Below are 27,280 nucleotides of genomic sequence, written 5' to 3'. Positions count from 1 at the left end.
AATGACATGATTGTTTTACTTGTTAGTGTATAACACATTATCTCTAGACTGAATGAAGCAAGCAAAACCAGTTCTCCAAACAGCAGACGTCATAATGGTTTAATGTCGATATAGTCACTTTGTTTTTTGAATTTTCGTAACTGTCATCACTGCATCTGAAAAGGCAATAGAGTTGTAATTAATGTGATTACAGTTTGATCAACTGAATCCAGTGAAATGCATCTGTTGTCTATTTAGAGGTGATCCCTTATTATCATTATGACTGTGAAATGAAGGTTAATTAGTGTTTAAAGTGATGAGTACATGGAAAGTTTACCAAGAGGAGTGGTAGCATGGAGACAGTGTGGCTGCTGGTGTCTTTGGGTTAAGACTCCAGTAAACCCTGTCTGCACGGGAGCACAGAGAGAGGGCAGATCAGAGACAAAACAGTCATTAGCTTCCTGTAATGATGGAGAATAATACAGTGTGTGTGTGTGTGTGTGTGTGTGTGTGTGTGTGTGTGTGTGTGTGTGTGTGTGTGTGTGTGTGTGTGTGTGTGTGTGTGTGTGTGTGTGTGTGTGTGTGTGTGTTTGTGTATTCGACTGAAGAAAACCTGGGTTATGTGTGTCAATTGGGGGGGGGGGGGGGGGGGGGGGCATGCAGGCTCTGTAGGCTGTAGGTCTTCCAAATGAAAGTCCCAATTAAGGGATAAGGCACATAAAAGGTTGCTCTGCTTGCATATTGTCAGCAATAAAACAAAATAAAACATAGGTTCATGTGTTAAAATAAACACTAAGAAAGGTCAGACTATTATTTCATCCTTTCATTATCTTCATCTATGTTATTGGTGTTGGATGTGTATTTTTTATAATGTGTCATTTCTATTGCCTATTTTTTTTTAGGCATGCTTCTTGAGTGATATAAAGCTGTTTTTGGCTTTTTGCTGTAACTTGTGTACATTTCGCCTCTGTGGGATAATATAGGTATTCTGACTCTGATTCTATGAGTGTATTTCTTTACTTTGACGCAAAAACGTAAGATTCATTTCACTTTTTAAACTTCATTGGAATAAATAGTTGATTCATTATTTGAAAACACATTCCCAGGTAACTCGTTAACTGATCGTTGAAATGCAATCCTATATTTGAGCATGTCCATTTGCATGTGTTGTGGCTGCACGCTTCAAATTGAGTATAGAATGTCACACAAGTAAGAATAATCTGTTATCAGCTACTGCCCTCTTGTGGACAACCTCTAAAAATACCACAGTCATTTTCTAGGGTACTTCTAGGGTCAAGTGAGTGTGGATCTTTTATGTTTATGATATATTGGCAGGGGTGGGAGAAGTACTCAGATATTGTACTGAAGTAAAAGTAGAAGTACCAGAGTGTAGGAATACTGTGTTACAAGTAAACGTCCTGCATTCAAAATGTTACTCAAGTAAAAGTACAAAAGTATTAGCATCAACATACACTTAAAGTACCAAAAGTAACATTACTTACTATGCAGGTTGGTCCAATTCAGAATAATATATATTCCATGTTTTGACCATAATTATTCATGCATTAAAGTGTGATCAAAGCTGGTAAAGGTGCAGCTAGTTTTACTTTGTATGTTGCAGGGAAGCTTAGGAATTTACTCCAGGTGTAACTAAAGTCTTATTTAAGTGTTGATTATATTTCACATTATTAATCAAAATCTGTAAAGTCCATCCATCCATCCATCTTCTCCCGCTTTTCCGTCAGGGTCGCGGAGGTAACAGCTCCAGCAGAGAGCCCCAAACTTTCCTTTCCCTGGCCACATCAACCAGCTCTGACTGGGGGATTCCAAGGCGCTCCCAGGCCAGTGAAGAGATATAATCCCTCCACCTGGTCCTAGGTCTACCCCTCGGTCTCTTCCCAGCTGGACGTGCCTGGAACACCTCCCTAGGGAGGCGCCCAGGTGGCATCCTCACTAGGTGCCCGAACCACCTCAACTGGCTCCTTTCAACGCGAAGGAGCAGCGGTTCTACTCCGAGACCCTCCCGGATGACTGAACTTCTCACCTTATCCCTAAGGGAGATGCCAGCCACCCTGCGGAGAAATCCCATTTCGGCCGCTTGTATCCGCGATCTCGTTCTTTCGGTCATGACCCATCCTTCATGACCATAGGTGAGGGTAGGAACGAAGATGGCCCGGTAGATAGAGAGCTTTGCCTTCTGGCTCAGCTCTCTTTTCGTCACAACGGTGCGGTAAAGCGACTGCAGTACCGCTCCCGCTGCTCCGATTCTCCGGCCCATCTCACGCTCCATTGTTCCCTCACTCGAGAACAAGACCCCGAGATACTTGAACTCCTTCACTTGGGGTAAGGCTTCATTCCCTACCTGGAGTGGACAATCCATCGGTTTCCTGCTGAGAACCATGGCCTCAGATTTGGAGGTGCTGATCCTCATCCCAGCCGCTTCACACTCGGCCGCGAACCGATCCAGTGAGTGCTGAAGGTCACAGACCGATGAAGCCATTAGAACCACATCATCTGCAAAAAGCAGTGGTGCAATCCTTAGCCCACCGAACTGCAAACCCCCTCCCCCACGACTACGCCTCGAAATCCTGTCCATGAATATCACAAACAGGATTGGTGACAAAGCGCAGCCCTGGCGGAGGCCAACCCTCACCGGAAAACGGTCCGACGTGCTGCCGAGGACCCGGACACAGCTCTCGCTTTGGGAGTACAGAGATTGGATGGCCCTGAGCAAAGACCCCCTCACCCCATACTCCCGCAGCACCTCCCACAGTATCTCCCTGGGAACCCGGTCATACGCCTTCTCCAAATCCACAAAACACATGTAGACCGGATGAGCGTACTCCCAGGCCCCCTCCAGGATCCTTGCGAGAGTGAAAAGCTGGTCCGTCGTTCCACGACCAGGACGAAAACCGCATTGTTCCTCTTCAATCTGAGGTTCGACAATCGGCCGGACCCTCCTTTCCAGCACCTTAGAGTAAACTTTCCCGGGGAGGCTGAGTAATGTGATGCCTCTGTAATTGGCACACACCCTCTGATCCCCCTTTTTAAAGAGAGGAACCACCACCCCGGTCTGCCACTCCTTCGGTACTGTTTCCGACTTCCACGCAATGTTGACGAGACGTGTCAACCATGACAGTCCCTCAACACCCAGAGCCTTCAGCATTTCTGGGCGGATCTCATCCACCCCCGGGGCTTTGCCACTGTGGAGCTGTTTAACTACCTCAGTGACTTCCCCCCGTGAGATTGGAATTGATCCCCCTTCATACTCCAGCTCCGCCTCTAACATAGAGTGCGGAGTTGTTGGATTCAGGAGTTCCTCAAAGTGTTCCTTCCACCGCCCTAACACACTATCAGTTGAGGTCAACAGTGCCCCATCCTTACTGTACACAGCTTGGATGGTACCCTGCTTCCCCCTCCTGAGGTGCCGGACGGTTTTCCAGAACAACTTTGGTGCCGACCGAAAGTCCTTCTCCATGGCTTCTCCGAACTTCTCCCACACCCGCTGCTTTGCGTCGGCCACGGCTGAGGCTGCTGCCCTTCGGGCCTGTCGATACCTTGCAACTGCGTCAGGAGTACCCAGGGATAACATATCCCGGAAGGCCTCCTTCTTCAGTCGGACGGCTTCCCTAACCACCGGTGTCCACCACGAGGTTCGAGGGTTACCGCCCCTTGAGGCACCTAAGACCTTGAGACCACAGCTCCCCGCCGCAGCTTCGGCAATAGAAGCTTTGAACACCGCCCACTCTGGTTCAATGTCCCCAGCCTCCACAGGGATGCCTGAAAAGCTCCGCCGGAGGTGTGAGTTGAAGGCTTCCTGGACATGGGACTCCTCCAGACGTTCCCAGTTCACCCGCACTACACGTTTGGGCTTACCAGGTCTGTCCAGAGGCTTCCCCCGCCACTCGACCCAACTCACCACCAGATGGTGATCAGTTGACAACTCCGCCCCTCTCTTCACCCGAGTGTCCAAAACATGCGGCCTCAGATCCGATGATACGATTACAAAATCGATCATGGACCTTCTGCCTAGGGTGCTCTGGTACCACGTACACTTATGAGCATCCTTATGTTCGAACATGGTGTTTGTTATGGCCAATCCATGACTAGCACAGAAGTCCAGTAACAAACCACCACTCCGGTTCAGATCAGGGGGGCCGTTCCTCCCAATCACGCCCCTCCAAGTGTCTCCATCATTGCCCACGTGTGCGTTGAAGTCTCCCAGCAAGACTAAGGAGTCCCCTTCAGGAGCCCCATACAGGACTTCTTTCAGGGTCTCCAAGAAGGCCGAATACTCTGAACTGCTGTTTGGTGCATAAGCACACACAACAGTCAGAGTTTTCCCCCCCATGACCCGCAGGCGTAGGGAGGCGACCCTCTCGTCCACTGGGGTAAACTCCAACAAAGCGGCACTCAACCGGGGGCTTGTGAGTATCCCCACACCCGCTCGGCGCCTCACACCTTGGGCAACTCCGGAGAAGAATAGAGTCCAACCCTTATCCAGAAGTAAGGTTCCAGAGCCGACGCTGTGCGTAGAGGTGAGCCCCACCAGATCCAACTGGTAACGCTCCACCTCCCGCACAAGCTCCGGCTCCTTCCCCCCCAGAGAGGTGACATTCCACGTCCCCAAAGCCAACTTCTGTCGCCTGAGTCTGGTCAGTCGAGACCCTCTGCTTTCACTGCCACCCTTCTGGCAGCGCACCCGACCCCATCGTTGTTTCCCGTAGGTGGTGGGCCCGCGGGACGGAGAAGCGGAGGTGTTGCCCACGTTGCTTTTTCGGGCTGTGCCCGGCCGGGCTCCGTGGCAAGCCCGGCCACCAGACGCTCGCTGACGAGTCCTCCTTCTGGGCCTGGCTCCAGAAGTGGACCCCGGGCTTCCTCCGGGCCGGGTATCCTCGCTTCCAAGTGTGTTCATTCATGAAGTCCTTTTGAACCAATCTTAGTCTGGCCCCTTACCTGAGACCAATTTGCCATGGGAGACCCTACCAGGAACACAAGGTTCCAGACAACACAGCCCCCAGGTTCATCGGGGCACACAAACCTCTCCACCACGATAAGGTGCTGGTTCTCGGAAAGGAATCTGTAATCTGTAAAGTAACTAAAGATATTAAATAAATATTGTGTAGTGGAATTACACTTTTTACCATTGTAGTTGAGTATAAAGAAAAAAGTAGCATAACATGGAGATACTTAAGTAAAGTACAAGTATCTCCAAAATGTACTTAAATACAGTAGCTACTTGAGTAAATCTACTTAGATATATTTTTACAGGTAGCACATTGTATATTAATAAGGGCTATTTTGTGACCTGTAGGCAAATAACAAATATAATGTGTTGCAATTTGTGAATGCATTCATTTAAATGTATGCAAGAATTATGTGAATTGGCAGTACCAAAATACAGATTTCTTACAGTTAAGAATGGGCCTTATTTGAAATACATTATAAATGAGGCTTTCTTGAAAAAAATATTTGGAAAATAAACTGATAAAAAACTAAACAAGGAAAGAACATTAAAATAGTGCGAACCAAATGTTAAGTCATTTATAGGTATACAGGTGGTCTGTTTACAGAGGCTGCTAAAATCGCAATCAGTTATTTGCTTGATTTTAAGTTATTAAGGCTTGAAATCAAATGACAAAAACCGGCTATAATTCTTTCTTTCTTCAATTCATTGTTTAAAATCTTCAATTATCAACAGTTAAACAGAAGCAAGAAATTGACCTTTAAAGTACGGTTATTATACTTTACTATAACGGTAGCACCAGACGTTAATTTCATTGCTTGTCTTAACAATGTCTATCATGTGAGCCTCGAAATCCAAATACTGTAGTCACGTAGTTGTTATACCATACCACTTAATGGAAACCTACTCTCTCCCAGTAGGGTATGATATTTCGGTGTGTCTGACGGTTCGTGAATGCAGCATCACACCCTAATTTTTCCCAACATCCGGGACCTTTGAAGCTGCAAGTGTGTGTGGAAACTGGGTGAGGAGGGCAGTGGAGAGCGGTGGAAAGGCGGACTGATGACAGCTGTCAGTGTGGACAAAAACACTACTAATCTCTGACGAGAAGCCGAATGGCTCGCCCCTAAACATCCAGGAGAAAAGGGACAACTCCTTGGCAGTATCGCGGGTTATTTAAAGGTGTCGCGAAGGTAACGTTATATTTTTGGGATAGGGAATAAGACGGGAGGATCAATGCCAGTTTGCCCTGTCTGCCTCTCAGGAGAGCCGAGGTTAGCCCCACTGGCTATCCAAGCTAACTCCCAAGCTAAAGTGGACATCTAGCCTAGCCTTGACTCCCAGAGATTATGTTCGATGCTGGGGGTCATTGCTTTAGAGAGGACATGTGAGGATCCATGGTGTGGATAGGTTTTCTTTTTGCCAAGCGCTAGCTTCAGCGGAAGCGGAGGAAGAACCTAGAAGGGTAGCTAACTTTTTAATGTAGGATTCGTTAAGATGAAATGCTAGTTAGCACTTATAGTTAGCTTACCATTGAACTGGCTAATTCTAGTAAACGTTAACGTCAGTATAATTAGCTAATGTTAGCTAAAGCTAACAAGGCAGAAATCTTACTTTAGCGCAACTTTGCTAGCTAAGGTGAGTATATTACTATCCGTTTTCCCTAATGGGCATGGGACTGTAAGGGAACCTTTGTGAATATTTGGAAAACCGAACGCGTAAGCGGCAATGACTCATAAAGTTAACCATAGCTGAAGTTGGATGATTAACGTTAACTAATAGTAACGCATCAAACTGTTATGAATTGAAAAAGGATTATCCGTATTCATTTATTTGTTTGCCAGCTTTTCTGAGGGGTTCACACCGGTTATTTTGAGCTATGGATCCAAGGGTTTCAGATCATCAAACGTCTTCAAGGAGTGCTCATGCCTCGCTAGGGTCCTCTGACTCAGCTCTGTCCCAAACTAGGCGTTTTCCCCGTCTTTACCAGCCAGCCACGGTGCTCTTTTGTCTTTTTGATCTGTATATTTTGATGTTTTCTGGAAATCTATCAAATAAGTTCATCATGTGGATGAAGCAGAATGCTATAATGCAATCTAATGGTAGGCTTATAAGGTGTCAGATCAGTTAAAACTGTATAGCTTAACATTCTTATACGATCTTTGGACCTCATTACCTGTTGTTTAATGAAATGCTATTTTTGCTATAAAGCTGCAGTGGTTCTGCAAGTCATTTAAAGGCTGGTTCATGTCAGCCATAAATGATCCAAAGCTAAGTAGGTGCCATTCATAAGGGTGTTTGCATGAATGGAAGCAAGAGATGGGTAGTGTTTTGCTTGTTAGAGTACATAAAACTGTACACAATAAAATGTTGAAACTGGAGAATGGTTCATGTGCTATTATGTTCACACATCGTTTTGTTTAAGTACCATTCAAAAGTGTTTATTTTGTGTCCCCGTAGGTGGAAACACACAGTTCTGTTACTCTTCTGGACTTACACATCATTGGTGGAGCTACAGTTGCAGAGGCAACATGGGGACACAAGGCTCTGGTAGAAAGCGTGCTCCTGTGAAAGACCGCTTTTCAGCAGAGGATGAAGCCTTGAGTAGCATAGCCCGGGAGGTAAGCACAAACCCCATCACATGTCTTTCCATTTTGGAACCAAGTAGGCTGGATCCAGGCCATATTCTTCCTACATTGCTCTATTCATGCGTAGCTTAATCGATGCTAATATGATTATCTAACTCAAATTGTCTTGATTATACTCTTCTAAATAATGGATTTAGGCATATGTAGAGGAATGATTTGTCTGTCTCAGATGGTGTTAATTTGTTCAGCAGCATCATCATATTTTATAATAAAGGGAACGTGATTACTAGATTATTGAAACCATTATCTGCACTCATGGTTGGCTGACACTGCACTGTGGATGGGAGAGAAACCTTTTAAGCTAAAACGTATATGGAATTTAGTGCCAAACCTTTATATGTAGGCTATTTCCAGATGCAACCTCCAGTCTATGTTGTATCATTACCTGAAGCAAAAGAGTGCTTTGATCATATTCCAAGTGTTATTTTCTTTAATTGTGTTGCGTTTTTCAAGACATTTATGAAATAGTCATATTAATAGATGGGGAAAAATATCTAAATAAATTCCATTTGGGCAAGACAAGTTTGACGTTTTTAACAATTCAGTTTTATTTGAGAAATCTTACATTTACATTTTTTAATTGATTTTCAGCATCTAACTTAGAATAACTTTACAGTTTATTAGGATGTGTTGCTTTTGACACCTCTGGATACTTTCTTGAACAATGGGAGCAGGTTAGGACTTGCATACAGAGTATAACCTAGTAACATGGTCAAAGTTGGGTCAGTGGGCTTTGGAAAGCTGCTTAAATGTGGATATTCAAGTCCTGCTGGATAATTTGAGTTTCAGCCAAAGTGAGTAGAGACAGCTGGTTTGGACCACAGAGAGACTGACTTAACTTGTAGTGTTTTCGTTAGGGGGGGAAAGAGCAGAGAAGCAGCCTAGCCTGTAACGACATGCCCTGGGATTATTCCATTTTGTCAAACAGCAGGGCTGCCATTCCTTTGCCTTTCTTTCAGAGTGAGTTTACTAACAACATGAAATGCAAAGCTCAGTTTTCAGAGTTTAATGACTTATATGTTTGGTAGAGGAAAAAGCCGTCTTGAGCCGTCATTTTAAATGTAGAAATAAAACATTTTTCGTAAATATTTGCTCTAAGAATGTTTCATTCGTACAGTGCCTGCACTAAGCACAAGGCTCCATTTGCTCTTTATAGTCATGCAGGCCGATCATAGAAACATGAGTCATCTGACCCTCCTAGTCAGGTCCTAAATCTGAATCGCTTTGTGGAGCGAAGCAAAGATTAGATCAACTGTTCAGGGAGTTCATTGGGTCAGTGTCTAACGTGTTGCCAATCAACACCATCCAAAACAAATGTTCAAATCACAGGGGCTTCTGCTTTGCGTTGTTGCTGTTTAAGAAAAAAGATTCCAGCCTGCCCGCCTGTGCTTGGCACGGATCACTGCTGAGAATGACTGTGAATTTGAGCCTGCACCATCACAAGCTCTCTCAGTTCTGAGGCCTCTTACATTACTGGGAGTGAAACCCTTTGAATACCAGCAGCTTGCTAAGAAATCTCACAGTGTTAGAACTAGATGATCACCTCATACCTGTCGTCCCACACATTAGGATCTAAGAGAGCCGATGGCACTTGAAAAAAAGGCAATCATTGACTCACTTCAGTGTACGAGGGTGTGTGTGTGTGTGTGTGTGTGAGAGCTATAGTTCATAGTTCATACACTCCTATTGTGATATCAACAGGTCATTATTGCAATGGAGAGTGAAACACTTTCTTTTCCGTGTGCGGTTAGGACACTGTTCAGGCTTCAGAAAACAAAGCGACTATTTAAGCTTCCTTCTGCAAATGATGGACAAAGACTATGAGGTTGTTCTGACGTCCTTTCTTGATAATGCAAGCTTTCTAACGGTATTTGGTTTACGTTTTTTTGTAGATTTAGAATGTAATTTTTTGTTGTATTAAAAGCAAGCAATCAAGGACAGTCTAAAGTCATTTTTATATCAGAAAGAGGACTCAAAGATGTGTCCTTTACATAGCGTAGAGCAGGGGCGTGAAACTGGAGTGACTGCACTGGCCTTTATTTAAAGCTATCTATGTGTTTAAACAAATGTAATCAAATTATTAGGAGCCGTTTTTACTCAAATGTTGTCGTGGATTTTGGGTGATTAGTATGTAGGGTTAATTTAGTTGAATCGGCAATAAGCCGTATAAGTGTATTTGTTGTTTAAACTGGGATTATTTCTGAAGATTACAGATATTTTTGTGTTCCTGTATTTTGAGGGTTTGAAAGCATTCCATTCAAACACTTTGCATTGACACATCTATTGTAAGCTAGTGTTGTTTTTTCCTTTGTAGAGTAATGAGATCATAAATACAGCAATGGTGACTGAAGTAGTGAAACTGGTAATGCTCTTCCCAATTTACAATTCCTTATTGTATTGGTTTGTAATATTTGTTTAACACTGCAAGTTTCTTTCAGTTCTAAAATTGCACTATTCTGTTCAAATATATTAATAGTGCCTTTCATCTGTTGATTACCTTTATCCAGACTGAGGTCAAAAACTCCCCAAAGTCCTTTTTGAATGTATTTATATATATATGTTAAACTCCAAAATGGATAATCCATACATTTCCTTGGCACTGGCCTAACTGGGGTATCATTTTTAGTTGATCGTACTCTCAGTGCATACACACAATTAAGTGTTGGGAGGGCTCCAGGTGATCTCATGGTGGGTTTCTGGACTTTTATTGCTCAGAGTGCTAGAGGTGTGTGTGATGGTGAACTTCTGCTGCTCAGGTTACCCCCCCCTAGCCCCATGATATGGCTGTGGGCCGGACTGTCCAGGCTATAGATAGGCCAGAGACAGAGAGCTCAGCTGTGCTGCTGTGCAGAGCGGGTCACACTGTCAGCTCAACAGGTGCAGAGCACAGGGCCAGCCGTAGCTCTTCCTCATGTGCTCCCTCTTCTTCAGACGCTCACAGCTTTACTTCCTTTCTCACTTTGTATAAAGTTTCATTGTATGAACATAAGTTAGTCTCCAAAATCACGCACAGCCAACGTCCCAAATTGCATGTAAGTTTGCAAAGCGGTATTTGAATGTCTGTGTTTTGGGGTTTTGGTTTGGTCTTCATGCAGTTTTTTTCCCAATCTTATTCTCACAAAAAGAATCAGAATTGTTTCCTGATATTTCTTTGTTTATTCTTTTTCAGTGAAGAAAATAAAGTTTGAAACATGTGTTTTATTCATATTCATATTCGGTTTTAATTTTGGGAAGTAAAGATTAAAGTCTCATTGTAAAACAAGATAGCGATTATAGATAACTAAAACTATATTCAGTCTGAGTTTATACAGGTCACTTCCTCCTCAAGTTGAAAACTAACTAAGCCTCAGTAACAAGTTTATCTGTTACTGAAATGTTTTAACTATAACTAGGTTTATTCTCCCTTTTACACAACACTAGGTGTTCTGGCAAAACAATAACATGAATTATGGTGGTTGTTCCGCGTTATATAAAACAGTAATGCAGGCTCGTATTGAAACAGGAATAGTCTATAACCCACAGGCCCTCTATTCTGGCAGAGCAGATAAGAAATTGCTGGAATGCTGACAGTGTTTGTCTGCAGCGAGACACTGTACACACCACACGCTGTATTTATGGACTGTCTTTTAGTAAGAGATAAAGGGCTAGGCTTCATGAGCAAGTGGGCCATTCTTTGTTGGTGGGATGTTCAGAGCATGTTAGGAATGTAATTGGTATTACGGACGTAATGGAAGGATTGTCTGCAGTCACCTGTGTGTTCCTCAGCGCTGTGTAGGAGCTCGCCTAAATGAGCCTTCTGCTGAGGTACTCTGTAAAATGAGCTCATGTTAGATTCTGACTAGTCGCGGGCAAAATATGTAGTCTCTCTTCTACCTTTTACCAGCAGAGGAGAGATGATTGAGTTCACTTTGGCTTATTTGTACTTCCTAATGTTAAGCTACTGTTGTTGCGAAATGGCCTCCATGTTTACCGATCCAGCATTACCACACTATTGTGACTGGCTTTGTTTTCTCTTAATCCTGTGCTTCTCTGTCAGTTTGTGCACTATTGGCATCTCCCCTGTGAGGCCTTTAAAATCAGCCTTCCTGAAACTGATGGTTAGCACATGTTGTTGGTGATGAGGCATCCCAAGAACTCACTGTGGACAGGACTTAGAGAGCCGTGACTCACACACGAAACTGGTCTACAAGGGCACACAGTACAGACTGAACTCTGTTGTGCTGGACAGGCATGTGCTGAGTGGAACATTTTACAGAGGTAAACTAAAACTTCTCAGGTGGATACAATATGTGGATGAGTCACTGTCCTTGACTTACCTCAAATGTATCTCTGGCTTTTCTTAACTGCAGTTTCTCGGTGGTTATCAGACTGAATATATGGTGATATATGTATATATATTGGCCAACAGATCGATTGTATCAACTGCAGTTCATCCATTTTTCTCAGTAGAACAGGTATTATAGACTTGAATCTTTATAGTAATGCTGCACATAGCTGCCCTCTCAAACTACATTTTATATCCAAGAAAACAAAGCAGTCCAACAATAAATTATTCAAGCAATAAACAGTGCATCCATGTCCATAGATGAGAGCAGTTTCCTGGAAAGTGGGTGGGGCCATCATTTTGCCGTGCAGTGGTGTAGCGCTGTTCTTATCTATAAAGTCAATGTTCTTTTGAAAAGTTCTGTTGGTAAAGTTCCAGCTAGTCCCAGAAGCTTGGCTCTTTTAGGTCTAGACAACCACACTTAAGCACACAAAGAAATCAACCTATGTCTGCATTTTCCACTATCTCTTTTCTCTTACAGGAAACAAATGACTTGAGTACTTCAATGTGAATTCTACTGTTGTTTTATGAAGTTCTCGTGTTTATCCCTTGCGCTTGTTGGGCGTGACTCGGGGAAAGGCTTCTTTTACCATTTGTCTTTCATGGCTAACAAGTGTGTTCATGTTTTGTTTCTCAGGCGGAGGCGAGGCTTGCAGCGAAGAGGGCGGCTCGGGCAGAGGCCAGGGATATTCGAATGAGGGAACTTGAACGGCAGCAAAAAGAGGTATATAACACAAAGCGGACGTGATTCGCTGAAATGTCACCATTATTCAACTCATCGAGTGAGTTTGTGTAATGCCCCAAAACTGCCGCTGTCAGCTGCAGATTTTACATGGAGATGGAACTTGATATCTCCTTTTTATTTTTGTATTTGTTGAGCTGCTCATCTGCCTTGATTCTCACTGGAGCAGAGGAGCTGTTTGGCTTTACGCCTTGAGGGACTCTTCTAGATATATCTGACTGTACATACACAAACCAATACCCACAGAGAAAGTGCTGCATGTCCACAGATGAAACCAAACGTTCTATTCCTGAAGTGAATGTCACCAAGTTTTTTTTTAACGTTTCAGCATTTCTTTAAGTGAAGTATGATGTTTTTCCTGGCACTTCCTCCCTCTGTCCAGCGTTCTTACCACTCATCATCCAGCAGTAGCAACAAAAAATGGGGTCAGATCCACCAGTGGATGGTAGGCGAGAGTATTGCACTAACAGCCTGTTGTGTGGGATTGAGTCTGACCATATAGCTACACTTGACTCACAGACAACACTGAACCTCACTGTGGAAATGTGCCTGAGCAGTGTGTTTGCTTTGGAGACACCGTAGTGTGTGGCTGTGTGTGTATTCGTAGCGCCAGCATTGGCCTTTGACTTTATTTAGGTTGGATGAGTCTGCATGCAAGAAGGTGGTTTGTGTTTCTCCTCTAACCTCAGGCTTAATTCAGAAAGGATGGATGCTTTTGAATGTTTATGAACAACTTCTGCATGGGATTAATCTTTATGCGTGTTGCAGTTTTTACAAGAAGCAGAGATTTCCAATTTGTGCCATTATGTTGTCTTTTGGAAAGAAACAGACAGAACAAAAATGTGCAATATAGAAGCTGTTGTTGTATGTCATAAATCTCACTGCAGGATAATATTTGCAAATGTTTATAACATCCCTTCAGTTATAAACACGATGACAGAAGTTGTTTTGCATGGTTTGGGCTTTTGGATAGAAACTGCTGAGCGTTGCAGCGACCTTACTCACCCTGAGCCTCTCTACTTTCACTCTATAATCTTTTCAAACTTTTCCTTCCTCACTCCAGGCTGACTCAGAGAAAGCCAGAGGCTCTAGTATTAGTAAATCCAGCAGCCATCATCGCCGGGTCTGTATCTCCCCAACACACTTCCTCTTTGTCTGTCTGTATTTCCTTTCTTCTGTCCTCTTTAATTCTGCAGTTAATCACTCATCACACATGTTCCTCTCTGTCTGCTTTTCTGCTGTGACTTCATGTTTCCACCTCGGCAGGGGCTGGATGATGATGTCATGTCGGTCCGCAGCTACAGGGTGCGTAATGCATAATAAACCCCTGCCAGTTTTATTAAGACTGCTCTCTCCAAGGGGCACACAGATGTGTGGAAGCCATTGTTCTTGTTAGGAGAGCACTTGTTAAAGTAAAGCATTTGGGTGAAACACTTATTGGTAGTGTTCATTTGCGTCAGAGTCTAAAATAGTTGGCCAAGTGAAGACTTCTCTTTACCTTTGCTTCTGTTTTTATTTAAAGTCAACCTCATCATCAGTGCGGGACTTGGGGTCTAAGAGTCGATCCAGTTCCCATAGAAGAGATCCGCTGGTGCGTTTTGTGTATGCATGTGTGTGAGATAAAGTGTGGATTTTGAAAACTGATTAACCCCTGGGTTCTCAGCATGTTGGTCAGGTCTGGCTACCTTTATTCTGCTAAGCAGAATTCACTTAGATGGATGACCTAAGGTGTGCATAGAAGCAAAAAACTGTGTTTATTTCATATTTTCCTTCATTCTGTCTCATCTACTTCTACGCCAATTACCCGCATCCCCTTTCATATCAGACATTCACTGATTACAGATTCAGTTATACCTGAAAGGAGATATAGCATTAAGAAGACTTTTTCAGACAATCAACTGTTTTTCCACATTCAATCTGTCCTTATCTTTCTTGAACGAGATGCAGTCTGTCTGTAGGACCTTGCATTTGATTTTTAATTTCAAGCATTTAAAGTCCTGGAAAGGTGAACCTTGACAAATCATTTAGGGCAGTTATCACCTATAATTTGTCAAAACATTCCAAAGAAGAAAACCAGGTGTTTTCAACAGTGTTACTGAGGGAATGTCTACACATTTTGATACTAAAACTAAATGCTGCATTTCATTAAGAACTTTACAGAACCCTCATAATGGGCACAGTGCCTCTTAACAAAAACGTTCTGTACCTTTACTGTGGTTTTGGTAGGGTGTAAAACAGAATTGGTTTGTTTGATCTGTAGATGTGTTGGATGACCTGTTGAACAACTAACCTATTGTAGTGAGAAACGCATGTGTTGCCTGTAAACAGCAACCCAACAGCCTCTCAGGTGTCTGATCTTCTGATTATGATTCTCCTGTCCTCTCTTCAGTCTGATGCCCTTTCCACTAGCTCCGCCCTCAAGACTTCCCGCTCCACTGTATGTGCCTGTGTGACGGTCATCTGTTTATCACTGCTGATACGCATTTTCAAGTCATTTTCTATACTAGTTTCTTTTCGTTTTTTAAATATTTTTCTCTGGGCTGAACAGAGTTCCGTGTACAATGACCTGCACGGCCATAAAAGGTCTTCATCCAGCTCCTCGAGGAAGGACCTGCTGGTCAGTTTACCCCCGCAGTGTTTTGTGCAGCCTCAAGCATGGAGGCGGTGCAGACTAATGATAGTGGCTTGCGGTGGTGATATACTGTTTATCGACTTTAACCCTGATAAAGATTGACTATTCGTTGTGAAGCAGACCAATCTGTGTTGAATGTGTCTGAATAAGTTATAAGTCTGACACTTGAGGATAAATATGTTGTTGTTTGGTTGAGATCTCATTATTTCACTACCCTTCCAGGCTGGACTTTACCACGATCAAAGGAACTACACCAGCCTCACGAAGACCAAACCAACGACTCCTTCCTCCACCTCCACCTATACGCCTCGGGTCTGTCCCCCTGAAAAAGCTGTCCAACATATAACACAAACAGGCTAATCCTAAGGACACTTAGGGAAACCAGAGCCAGTTAAGGCAGTACGTTCTAGTCTAGTTTATTGGACATTTATATGCGTAACAAACTTGTTATATAACTGCAATAACAGATATTGTTTGCAGCATAAAATAATCAAACAAAAGAGTCATTGTTTGTAGCTAGTGTAGCACTCCACAATAAAGCAGTTCTAGTGATCATTTTAATTCATGCAAAAGGCTTGCTTAAGGTTATCCCCCACCTGTATTAAAGCAGGCAATAGGGACATCATCACATGACTTTCCACCGTAAATGTAACCGGGTCAGCAAAACATTCATCCTGTTTCCACTTTCCGCAGCTCTTAAGTCTCTTTTCACCTCACATTCCCATTGCAGCTTTCCTCTGTCCTCTAATCTGACATTTCCCTGATCCCATCCTCCCTGACAGGCCACCACTTCCTCATCCTCCTCCACCACTGGCACGGCGCTGCCTCGTAGCTACAGCATGGTCAGTTTTCTCTCTGCATGCCTCTGGTTACCTTCAGAACTTCACATTCTTCCTCTCTTGTGGCCACATACTTCTGATAGGATGCCCAGGGTGGCTGAGACTTGTATATTTAGCTCCTGGACACTGAGCACTTGTTGGTGTCCAGACATTTGTGCTTCACTGAGATAAGGTTTGCATGAAGCCTGGGCTTTTGTTGTAGAGCACTGAAACAAATGGCCTACTTGAAGTTGGAATTACAGAGTGTTTCTGTTTTATTGCATGATCCAGATAGAAATCAGTGTACTCAATAAAATTAGCTACTAGGTCCTAGACTCATGCGCCCACTTGTGATCTGCTTCACTGTCTCCCACGTGTGCCCTCAGGCATCTATTGGCGATGACGCCGGCCTTTACGGCTCGGGGCAAAGTTCAAGAGCTGTAAGTTTTTCTGGATGTTTGTTAAACAGCATTTTAGTCACCACCACAGCAGCTAAACCAGCAGTTTTTTGTCCTGTTGATTCCCTGTCCTGTCCTACCACCACAGCCCTCTGAACTCAGCTGGTACTCCTCTGCAGCCAGCTCCACCCGTAACAGCCCTGCGGTGAGCACCCTAAATGCACCGCCCTCCTGCATGATGTCAACAAACACCACACGCTGGTGCCTTTCTATTAACAAGCTTATCACACCCCCATACCTCACTCCTGCTAGGGACGTTTCTTGATCACCCATCCCGAAGTGACTACCGCTTGCTTTAGGGAACAGCATTGTTACATTGAAATAAATGTGTGTGAAATGACGTTTTTTTTCTGTAGTTCTGCAAGTTGTTGTAGTGAGGCAGAGGTGGTCTTGTCTCACATAGAGCTGTGTTTGACATATGGTCATAATTGCATGAATTACTTTACTTTAAAGGGGCCTTTTCTGCTCATTTTCAGGTTCATATTTGTATTTTGTTCCTTTACTGGGACATGTCTCCATGCTTTAATGTTCAGAAAGCTCTTCATTTATCTCATAATGTCTGTGCTGCAGCACCTCTTTTCACCCTCTGTTTGAAACCAGAGTCCAGCCTGCTCTGATTTGTTAGCTGGCAAGGCTCTTTTGTGATGTCACTAGGTTATGGAAGTAAACAAAACAGTGCAATTGAGGCGTTTTGGGCAGAGGGGGAGTGTGTGGGAGAGAAACTCCCTCTGGCATGAACATTTATATGCACAAAAACCTTAATAACACAGAAATAGACCAGATAAAACCTTTTAATAAATCTGAATAGGGCCTCTTTAAAAGTGTTACAGTTATGGAGTAATCCAATATTCTGTTGAGCACAGAGAGAGCTACCGGATTTCTAGGGATTGCTGTTTGAATAAGAAATGTGTGTGTGGGTGTCTGAGAAAGCCTTGGCATGCAGCCATCTTACATTACTTGGTCTCCTCATCTTGTGTGTGTGTGTGTTTGTGTTTCTTATATGTACGTGTGCGTGTTCCTCTCAGTCTTCTTCAGATGATGACACTGTCAGCAGCGTGTCCCAGGAACGCTTCAACCGAGGCCGCAGGGACAGTGTGGTGAGCTGTAGGGACTGATGCTGTTCTGTACTACTAGTTCATAATCTAATAATCAAAGCTTTGTATTTTATTACAATAAGCTGCGTAACAGCCTCAGATTAATACCTCATCATATGTAACAACACAATCATGCGTTTTAAGTCCCCTGAATGCCTAATCTTTCATTCTATCTTTTTTTTGGACGATTCTTCATCTTTGGCTGTCTGTTATTCTTTATTTCTGTGCCTCCTTCCCTCTCTTCTCCATCCTGCGTGTGTTCTGAGCAGTCCTCTGACTTCTCGGACATTAGTGAGTCGGCTGCTGATTATTTCAGCCGCACCAACCGGAGAGGCAGTATTGTGTCTGACCTCGATGATTTGAGCATTCCAGATCTTGACAGTGTAAGTTTTACGACAGCGGGCTGGAAAGTGCAGTGTGCAACCCCAGTGATGCATGATTAAAAATAACAGTTGGTTTTTCAAAACTCATCCCACAGTGTGTTTTTATTGACTCTAAATAAGTCAAATGGTGTGACTTCAGCTGATCTGGCTGCCGTGTTGCAGCAGCATGGACGTGGAAACTCTTCTTTAATGGAGTGTGAGTCACTCAGTGTTACATTGCTTGTTTGGTTGTCGACTCTTTATGGTCTGCGAACATGCAGCACTTACCCCAGCCTGGTTTTAACTCTTGGACTAACTCCCTGATTTACAGATGAAGGAACGGCTCCAGGCATGACGCATGATCTCAAGATAATCTTCTATCTATGTTTGAGTATTTCTTCTCTTTTTTTCAGCTGGATGAAAAATGTGACAAGCAGTATTCAGATTTTAGTCGGGTGAGTGCTCCATCATTTATGCTTTTTGCTGTTACCCCGCAGATAGGAAATGAAACAGTCAGTGGCCACATTAGGCAGCTACCATGTAACCACAACACAAAAGCATTTTCTGGGTTTTATACACACATTTAAGAAAAACACTTAGTTAGCTAGTTTGTTTAAATGCACTTTTTTGCACGTGACTGGAGGATTTCATTTGGGCAGGATCAGACTATTAAACACCTGAGCTCTGTAAAGTGCATCGATATATCGGTTTGCATCTTGCAGTTTATCACTGTAATAAATTGTATTTCATTTCATTTTACTGTACAATATTTAATTGTACATTCTGCTCTACTATATATATGATATTAGTGTAAATTCTTGCACTACTTTTATTTAGTTTTTATTTGTTGAATTTGTTTTAAGTCTTATATAAGTGTGGCGCATTGTTGGAAGCGCTCGGGACTTAACATTTCCATTGCCATTTCTACACTTTAGTTTGTGTGACATGATTAAAGCCTTTGAATCTTGGATCTTGAATCACTTAAAAGTGGGGTTTTATGAGGCACTTAATCAGTGTTCTACAGAAAATGGCAGGCTTCCAACCTGGATTTAAGTCACCTAAAAAAATAGTTTCTTTCTACGCTTCATTTAACACATTTCCACTGCTCTATCCCGCTGTCAGAAAGCATGTCCTGCTGAATAACAGTGTGTCAGACTCCTTTGACAAAAACGTTAATTTTACCGTGCAGATCACAGAGCTCAAATGGTCGATATTATTCTTGTTGTCTAGTACCCACTCAAAGAGCTTTCACACACACTATTCAGCATCAAACACACTGATACAGAGGCTTCCATAACAGCTGCATCATCAGGTTGTTCTGCCACCGCCTCCATCGGTTAATCTGTTTGTTTAATTGTGTGACTTTGATTTATCTCAAACCCACCATATAAAACACAAAAGTACCTCACACATCCCCACTTCAAACGATCGGTTCTATCACTTTGAGAGCCCGGTGGCGTCACATGTTGTCCGAGTGATGAATGTGCTGCATTGTGCTGCTTTTTTCCCTGACTAATGTTTAGCTGTCTTCTGTGCTCTCAGCCATCTTCCCGATGCGCCACCCCAGGCCTCTCAGCGGCCACGTTGGCGTCGCTGGGCGGCACCTCGTCAAGGAGGGGCAGCACAGACACAGGGAGCATCTATGACGCCGACACCAGTCTGAGTGAACTTAGGGTAAGGTGTACAGCACACAGCTTCTAGAATCCAACTGAGTATACTGAACGAAGCTCGCATCTGAAATAAATTGTACTTGTTTAGGCTCCAGTTGCCACCAATGACATTATCCTTAAGCTAAAATGCTAATCCACATGTTCTATGTATCCAACATTTATATAAACATCTGTCCCTTCTTCATATGAACCCCCCACAGCCTTTCTTCTGTTGTGCCCCCCCCCCCCTGCTGTTTCTGCTTTATCTGTTTTTTCTTGACGGATGTGACATGTTTCCTGTGATGTTCCTTATTCCTGGGTGCGCTGGTCATGTGAATGCCAGCTGGATTGTTTTTGCAGCACGGGTGCTTTGTTATCTCTCCTTGATATCCCCCCCCCCCCTGGATCTCTCTGATACCCCGGTTCACCCCAACCATTCCTCCCATCTGCTCTACAGGATATCTATGAACTTAAGGACCAGATTCAGGATGTAGAAGGGCGGTACATGCAAGGGCTTAAAGAGCTGAAGGTAGAGGGGCTTGAGCTCGCAGCATGCCTTCTCTTTTTCTCTGGGAGCAGTATGGCATCACTAACCCCCCCTCCCACCACCCTGCAGAACCCCACTCAAACCCCCCCCCCCCTCCTGTAGCTCCTAACAACACAGCCCTGTCTTTGCGTGCTCCCAGTCTGAATTGCGTAATGATCCTTCTTTTTGCATGATCTTCCCTCTTCCTGTTTTGATCCAACTCACTGCTTGTGGCCTGACATGAAGACACTCCCACAATTCCACTGGTTTCAAAGATGTCAGAAGAAGAGTTAAAATGCTCCACCTGCTGACAGATAACAGTCATGCTTTAAAATGTGCAGCTCTCTCCACCCAGGACACAGTGTTGGATGGCTGTGACTTTCACTTTCTCTTAGAAAGTATGTTTTTAATAATAAAAGTAGTTTACTAACAGATTTAGTCCTGGCTTGTTCTTGTTAGAGTTTGACACAGCTGATGCCTTTTATATTTAGACTCTTTTACATCTATTTGTCCACTTTTAGTTCTCTCTTTCAGATCCTTTTTCCACACCATCGCCTTGTTTCACTCCTGACAGTGACGCATTATAATTACTGCAGGATTAACGTCACCACATTCTTTGTTCCCCTTTTTAAATGAAATAATACCACATGGGGGCTAGAATTATGCCTTAAGCTATTCTTACATTTGGAAAATCAAAAATATGTGTTTAGTGTGTGTTTTTCATGTTTAAAGCAGAAACTCCACCTGGTGCATGAACTGTAGGTGAGCTGTGCTTTGAACCTGTTTACTCTGCTTATTAACATGCCCCAACCTTTGTCAGGAGTCACTTGCAGAGGTGGAGGAGAAGTATAAGAAAGCCATGGTATCGAACGCACAGCTGGACAACGACAAAGGCAACCTCATCTACCAGGTGGACACACTAAAGGACGTCATCGAGGAGATGGAGGAACAAATGTCCGAGATGAAGAGAGAGCTGGAAGACAAGTCAAAGGTAATGCATGTGTCAAGGAAAAGCTTATCTTAAATCGGTTTCATGCACGTACATTTACAAATATTCACGTCCATGTTTCCAGGACCTAGAACGACAAAAGCACACGTGTACGGTCCTGCAGCATAAACAGGAAGAGCTGAAAGAGGGGATCCGCCAGAGAGATGAGCTTATAGAGGTAAGACTGCCATTAGAAGTACAAACTCTTTCTGCCAGCGTGACCACATCACTCTGCTATTCCGTCAGCACTCTGAAAGGTGTCAGGGCCTCTGGCTGCAAAGGAGCCTCTGTTCTGCAGGAACTTGATAAGAATTGATTGACACTGGCCTGCCTCTCGGAGGTCCTCTCTTTTCCCTTCTGACATTTAGCTCCGTTTCCTATCTGACTCTGAGCATTATCATTCATTACTTTCTCAGCATTTTCTCCTCAATGTAGTCTCGTCTTACCCTGTTTCACCCGCTCCTATCTCTCATTTTTGGTATCTCGCATCAGGGTTTCTGTGGCCCAAATGGCCTGGACAAATGGGAGGGTTTCTGGTCAAATATTTTCAGTTTTCTTTTTAGTTAAAAAACAGTTGCCGTCTGTGGTTGAGCAGTGAACCCAAGTTTAGTCCTTACGGCAGTGGCCAGGTTTCAATGTCCACTCGCTTCTCTCCATTTCTGTCTATCTGCAGTTCAAATATAATCAAATGCCCAAAAAACGATCTTTCAAGAAATATAAACATCTGATCAGCAGGCTAAATAAAGAAGGCTGATACACTGTATATGATATTTTTGTTGAAAAGTAGCTTTCTTTTGCCTATACATTAATTACAAATAGAGGCAGGATACAGTGGACCCTGCTGCTCTGTCCCTCTCTCTTTAGCGTTCTTTAAACAGAAGCTACCAATATACAGAACTCTTACAGACTTCATGGCAGTGAGAATATTGACAGTTTAGTTTCTTTCTCAACATTTATTTCTTATTTTTCGGTGGTTAGATGACTCAAACCCTCATGCATCATACTGTAGTTCCTAGTTAAAGTGAAGTGAGTAAGGAGAATTTCATAGAGCTCAGTCCAAAAACAGCCTGTAAAGTTATTCTGCGAACTCCTCCTTTATTACGTCTTCAATACCATCATGACCCAGGAGATTCTCCTAGTATTTACAGGACAACGGAAACCCTGATGTGTGTGTGTTTATGTACATATTCCCTTCTCTTGTCTTTGTTCCGTTCAATATTTCCTATTCTCTTCTTATCCTGTATTGTGTCGTCTTGTCGCTTCTCCACGCCGCTCCAGGAGAGCCAGCGAATGCAGACTAAGTTAGATGCCCTCACCAGAGAGGTGTTTGACCTGCAGGAAACGATAAACTGGAAGGACAAAAAGATCGGGGTAGGAGGTCCCACCCGGGTGCTCTGACAGAGCATGTGAGGCAAAAGATGGTTGGGCTGTTCCCGCCTTTTAGACAGTTTACCCACCTCTTCTGCCTCTCATGCTGTCTCTGCATGATGGAGACCCTTGGCCTTTAGGCTTTTACCTGGACCTATTCACTCTCACTGTTTGGGATTGTGCATGTCCAAATATCAGCGTTTTGGTTTGGATCCTGTGACCCACGCTAACAATGCAAGCGCACCAGCACCACGTTAAAGAGTGAAGCTTCCTTGGACATAAAAAATGGGATAATCAAGTAAATAAAAAGAAGTATGATCCCTATGCTCAGGCATGATATGCATGTTACACGTGTGGATCTGTTTATTTGAAAGGTAACAGAGGTCTAAGTAAATAAAGCATAATGATTAAATTGTTAATTTTAGAAAGTCAATCGATCTACCTCCTTACTGGGTGTGTCTTGAATCCCTTTCCTCTACCACCCCATTGAACTTCATCTTCTGTGTGTTTGTTTGTACATCCTTGATGTGCATGTGTGTGCACGGATGATATCTTCCTGTAGCATGTGGTGTTGCATGTCTGTCCTCCAGAGTCGTTCCAACTTCTCCTCTGCCTCTTTTTCTCCTCTCCCTTTTGTCTCCTGTTTTACGTGGCCAGGCCCTAGAGAGGCAGAAAGAGTACTTTGATTGCATTAGGAATGAGAGAGACGAGCTCAGAGATGAGCTTGCTGACATCAAGGGGAAGGCCAAAGCAGGAGAGGTACGTCTTCCCTAAGAAAAGAAAGATTATAAAATGAGTTGCTGGCCAAAAACAACTTTGTATACTGTATTTTTTTTTTGTTGGAGCTAAAAAAGTGAATCCCTTCAGACCTTCTGTTGTGTTGCATTTCTGCTTCTTTCTTTTTTATGTCATTGATAACCTTTTCAATACTTGCTGGTTTTCCCTACGCCATTTGGTACACCTGAGCTTGTCTGCAGTGTACTGTGTGAAAATACTGCTGGATTTGTTTTTTATTGAGTGTACTGTGAATTCAGTCATTTTGTTTTTCTAAAAAATGCATTTAGTGAAAGTATTCTGACAGAAAATGTTTTGATTCGGACAATCCTGACACACCCTGCTTTAGAATAATGCAAAGTGTCTTTATTTTGGCCCTTTAGGGTTTGGTTAATGCACATCCAGGCCTCCAGGAGTAAACATTTAAGAAAAATTGACAACATTGCAACATACTATATAGCAGCAACCGATAATAACTGGTACATGTTGAAGCAGATAACCACTGCTACTTTTAAAAGTATGTATATGCTTCCAAAATCATGAGAATACCATATTTAATTATGTGTCATCATAGATAACTGCTGCTGGTTGATCTCTGTCTCAAATGTTCATCTCATTTTAAGATGCATAGCAAATTAGGCAAAGCCGTTACGTGCAAACAGTATTCTTTGGGGGGGGGGGGCTGAGGAGTTGGCTGAAACAGCGCAGTCGTAGAAGTCACATTTCTGTGAGATCATGTTCTGCTCCCTCCCTGGCAGATTCTGCAGTATTTTACAGGACTCAGTCACTCCTCTGGCCTCTCTGATCCAAAGTCCACTGTGTCTGTGTATTCAGCTCATCCTCTCACTCATATCAACTGTGAGCTAGAGAGCAGAGAAATCCCAACTCAGCCTTCCTCCATATTATTCACCGTAAATAATATACTAAAATTAGATTGTTAAAATGCTCATTAATAACTTCATTATTAGCTAATCATATATTAGCTTTCTATATGTCGTGCATCCCTACATTTTACCAGCATAGACCAATGACTGCTCAGTCCTTTGTGCAGATCGTTGTTATTTATATTAGACTGCACTTTTCCGTCCGTACGTGGTTCGTGTCGTCACGCATTGGTGTTGGGAGTAGAGGGAGTCATTTTTTGTCATAAATATTCCAAAAAGATTGCACATCAAAATAAATAAATCAAAATAAGGCATTCAAATAAAGGGAACATGTTAAGGCTATACCAAAACAAAACTGAACGGAAAATAAATCAGTGTAAATGTCTTAAGTGAACTACACATTACTCTTTCAACAGAACTTTGTTTGTTTTTGGTAACATTCCTACTATCCTATTTTCACCCTAATTTCAACCTCTGACACAAATGACTTTCGGCTTTGTACGTTATCTGCCGTTTTAATAACTATATGACAGTATAAAGCATGTAAGGTTATAAATAGTGTGCTTCTTTTGGTTTTCTCCACAAAGTAGGCTATGTTGGGTGAGGGGTTTGTGAGCCGGCCCTTGGTAACTAGTGTTCTCTCACCACAGACACACGGGCTGGTCATCATCCCCGACGGAACACCCAATGGAGATGTGAACCACGAGCCTCTGTCCGCAGGGATCACTGTGGTCTCCCAGGAGGCCGCGCAGGTGCTGGAGTCTGCCGGGGAAGGTCCTTTGGGTGAGTCACGGCTCTGTTTACATAGGACCTCAATCGAAGAGGTGTGTAAAGAATCCTGCAAGAATGAGACTTAAACCTGGGACATGCTAACAAGTGGCTAAATGATATTTTTAAACGTCAACACTGAACATTAGCCGCCTTTAGCTTAGCGGTGGGGATGTGAAGTCATGTGACCGTGATGTAGTTAGTCCACAAAGATTCCCCTCACCAAACCCAATGGAAATATTCCTTTGATTTCTTAGTTTAACCTTTGCAAGATAACTTCCAGCTTGGCCTACAAATATATAGTCATCCTTTCACCACTTAATGTAGACGTAATGCATTTTGAACACAGAAAAACAACCGACAGTTTGTTTTAGCACGCTGAAAACACTCCAGTTTGTTCCCTCAGCGTCTTCTGTACACAGCGGTAAATTGCCTGAGCTTAATGTATTTTCCATCTGGTCTGTAGATGTGAGGCTACGGAAGTTGGCAGAGGAGAAAGATGAACTGTTGGCTCAGATCAGGAAGCTGAAGAACCAGCTGGAGGAGGAGAGACAGAAACAGTCAAAGATGGACAGTGCATACACAGACGGGGAGAGGATGGAGAACGGTACAGACCTGCACATCATCGAGATGCAGAGTAAGCTGACCTTCTACTTATGCGTCAACACATTTGAACACTTTTTTATTGTATTTTTTAAACTCACCTGTTTGTGTTTTGCCTGCAGGAGATGCCAACAGACAGTTGAGTGAATACAAATTCAAGCTTTCTAAAGCAGAACAGGAAATAGGTACAATGGAACAAAATGTAAGTAAAAAAGAAATGTCTTTTCAAACACATTTCTAAAAGTAGTACATTTAAGGGCTCTAATTCATGAATTCTGTGTTTCCTGTGTCCGTTTTCTAGATTAACAGACTTGAAGGGCAAGTGTCAAGGTACAAGTCATCAGCAGACAACTCAGAGAAAGTAGAAGACGAACTAAAAGCAGAAAAACGGCGACTTCAACGAGAGGTAAAGACTCTGGCGTGCAGTTTGTAAAATGAAGCGGTAAAAGAAGTGTAGAGTGAGTGTAACCTCTCCCTTCCTTTCCCCCGCAGCTTCGCATGGCTCTGGATAAGAACGAGGAGATGGAGATGACCAACAACCACCTAGTGAAGCGCCTGGAGAAGATGAAGGCCAACAGGAACGCCCTCCTGTCGCAGCAGTGAGGCGAGGCAGCGTCCTCACAGAAGCCCTTAAACTCGCACCTCAGACCTCTGACTGCCATATTGTGTCTGGAGCACATTTCCATTTTTAGCTGTAACACTTTTGAGATTTGTAGCTAACCAAAAACACTTTAAAATCAAAAACAACGTGTAGCACAGGCGACAAACAGAACTGTCTTCTTTTTAAACCGGAAGCGTTGGTTTTGCCCGGCAAGCCGCCGCTGCTTGGAGGGAATGACTCAGAAATAAACTAATAAAACTATTAAGTTGCTGGGAGATACATCTGAGGAAACTTCTCTAATCACTACTTAATTTTCAGAGCTTTGTTCTGCATCTTGTTATCCACAGATTGTCTCTCTGGCTGGGTGCTTGGCTGTACTCTTTGTTTTTTTTCATAAGTTGCATGAATGAATATAACGATGCTTTTTAAACTTTTCAACCCTCACGGCTGCTCCGGCCCCGCCGCACCTTCCCGGCTTCCTCTCACAGTGAAGTGCCTTTTCACACTCGGAGACCGGGGGTCCGCACGGCTCCACGAAAAAAAACAATAATTGTTTTAACAGGTACAGAATGATGTATTTAAAAAAAGGTGCAGTCATAATTTGAAATGTATGTAGAACCAACTGTGTCTGCTGCGGTTTCATTGAACATTTTCAAATATTTAAAAGATTTCTTGAGAATAAATGTGTAATTTACAGAACCGTGTAAACAATCATTGTGCAGTTTTACTTTTTACCGTTGTAGTATCATTACTGTGTCATTTTATATGTGTTTCCTAAAGATGGACCCTCAGTTGTTATTGCATAAGACAGGAAAATGCTTTTGCAGGTTCTTCATGTAAAGCAGCTCCACCCGCAGCAGCCCTGCGGTGAGCACCCTAAATGCACCGCCCTCCTGCATGATGTCAATAAACACAACACGCTGGGGCCATTCTAAAACAAGCTTATCACACCCGTTAGGGACATTTGTTGATCACCCACTCCGAAGTGACTACCGCTTTCTTTAGGGAACAGCATTGTTTAGTTGACATTAAAAGGTGTAAAATTAGGACTTTCCTTGGCAGCTCTGCAAGTTGTTGTAGTAAGGCCGAGGTTGTC

The 27,280-nt window shown here is 43.2% G+C and overlaps 1 protein-coding gene across 18 annotated transcripts; it reads left to right on the top strand.

Annotated features, from left to right (window-relative positions):
- Positions 1-5,918: 5,918 nt before the first annotated feature.
- lrrfip2 (leucine rich repeat (in FLII) interacting protein 2) lies at positions 5,919-26,883 on the top strand. Of its 18 annotated transcripts, XM_063874879.1 has the most exons (27): positions 5,919-6,138; positions 7,406-7,566; positions 12,555-12,641; positions 13,042-13,104; positions 13,723-13,782; positions 13,926-13,964; positions 14,182-14,250; positions 15,049-15,096; positions 15,208-15,276; positions 15,514-15,603; positions 16,074-16,133; positions 16,496-16,549; positions 16,656-16,712; positions 17,593-17,664; positions 17,931-18,044; positions 18,437-18,478; positions 19,566-19,697; positions 20,130-20,201; positions 21,019-21,189; positions 21,272-21,364; positions 22,465-22,557; positions 23,212-23,313; positions 24,863-24,995; positions 25,447-25,617; positions 25,706-25,785; positions 25,885-25,989; positions 26,076-26,883. In XM_063874879.1, exons 2-27 carry the CDS (start codon positions 7,477-7,479, stop codon positions 26,184-26,186), a joined length of 2,277 nt encoding a protein of 758 aa, XP_063730949.1. In that variant the 5' UTR covers positions 5,919-6,138; positions 7,406-7,476; the 3' UTR covers positions 26,187-26,883. The 18 variants fall into 18 exon arrangements, with proteins under 18 accessions (XP_063730949.1, XP_063730952.1, XP_063730943.1 ...); XM_063874882.1 differs by lacking the exon at positions 14,182-14,250; XM_063874873.1 differs by having other exon boundaries at positions 15,049-15,276.
- The last annotated feature ends 397 nt before the right edge of the window (positions 26,884-27,280 follow it).

The sequence above is a fragment of the Eleginops maclovinus genome, chromosome 22 (assembly GCF_036324505.1).
Source record: "Eleginops maclovinus isolate JMC-PN-2008 ecotype Puerto Natales chromosome 22, JC_Emac_rtc_rv5, whole genome shotgun sequence".
NCBI classification, from domain to species: domain Eukaryota; kingdom Metazoa; phylum Chordata; class Actinopteri; order Perciformes; family Eleginopidae; genus Eleginops; species Eleginops maclovinus.
The sequence above is the reverse complement of the archived record's forward strand: the minus strand, read 5'-3'. Positions and strand labels throughout refer to the sequence as shown.

What these genes read in the sequence shown, in the direction of transcription:
- lrrfip2 (XM_063874873.1), top strand. Translation starts at nt 7,477, where the DNA reads ATGGGGACACAAGGCTCTGGTAGAAAGCGTGCTCCTGTGAAAGACCGC. An exon ending in CCAGCAGCCATCATCGCCGG is followed by an intron (nt 13,783 to 13,925) that starts GTCTGTATCTCC and finishes CCACCTCGGCAG; the next exon opens with GGGCTGGATGATGATGTCAT. An exon ending in GGAAGGCCAAAGCAGGAGAG is followed by an intron (nt 23,314 to 24,862) that starts GTACGTCTTCCC and finishes CTCTCACCACAG; the next exon opens with ACACACGGGCTGGTCATCAT.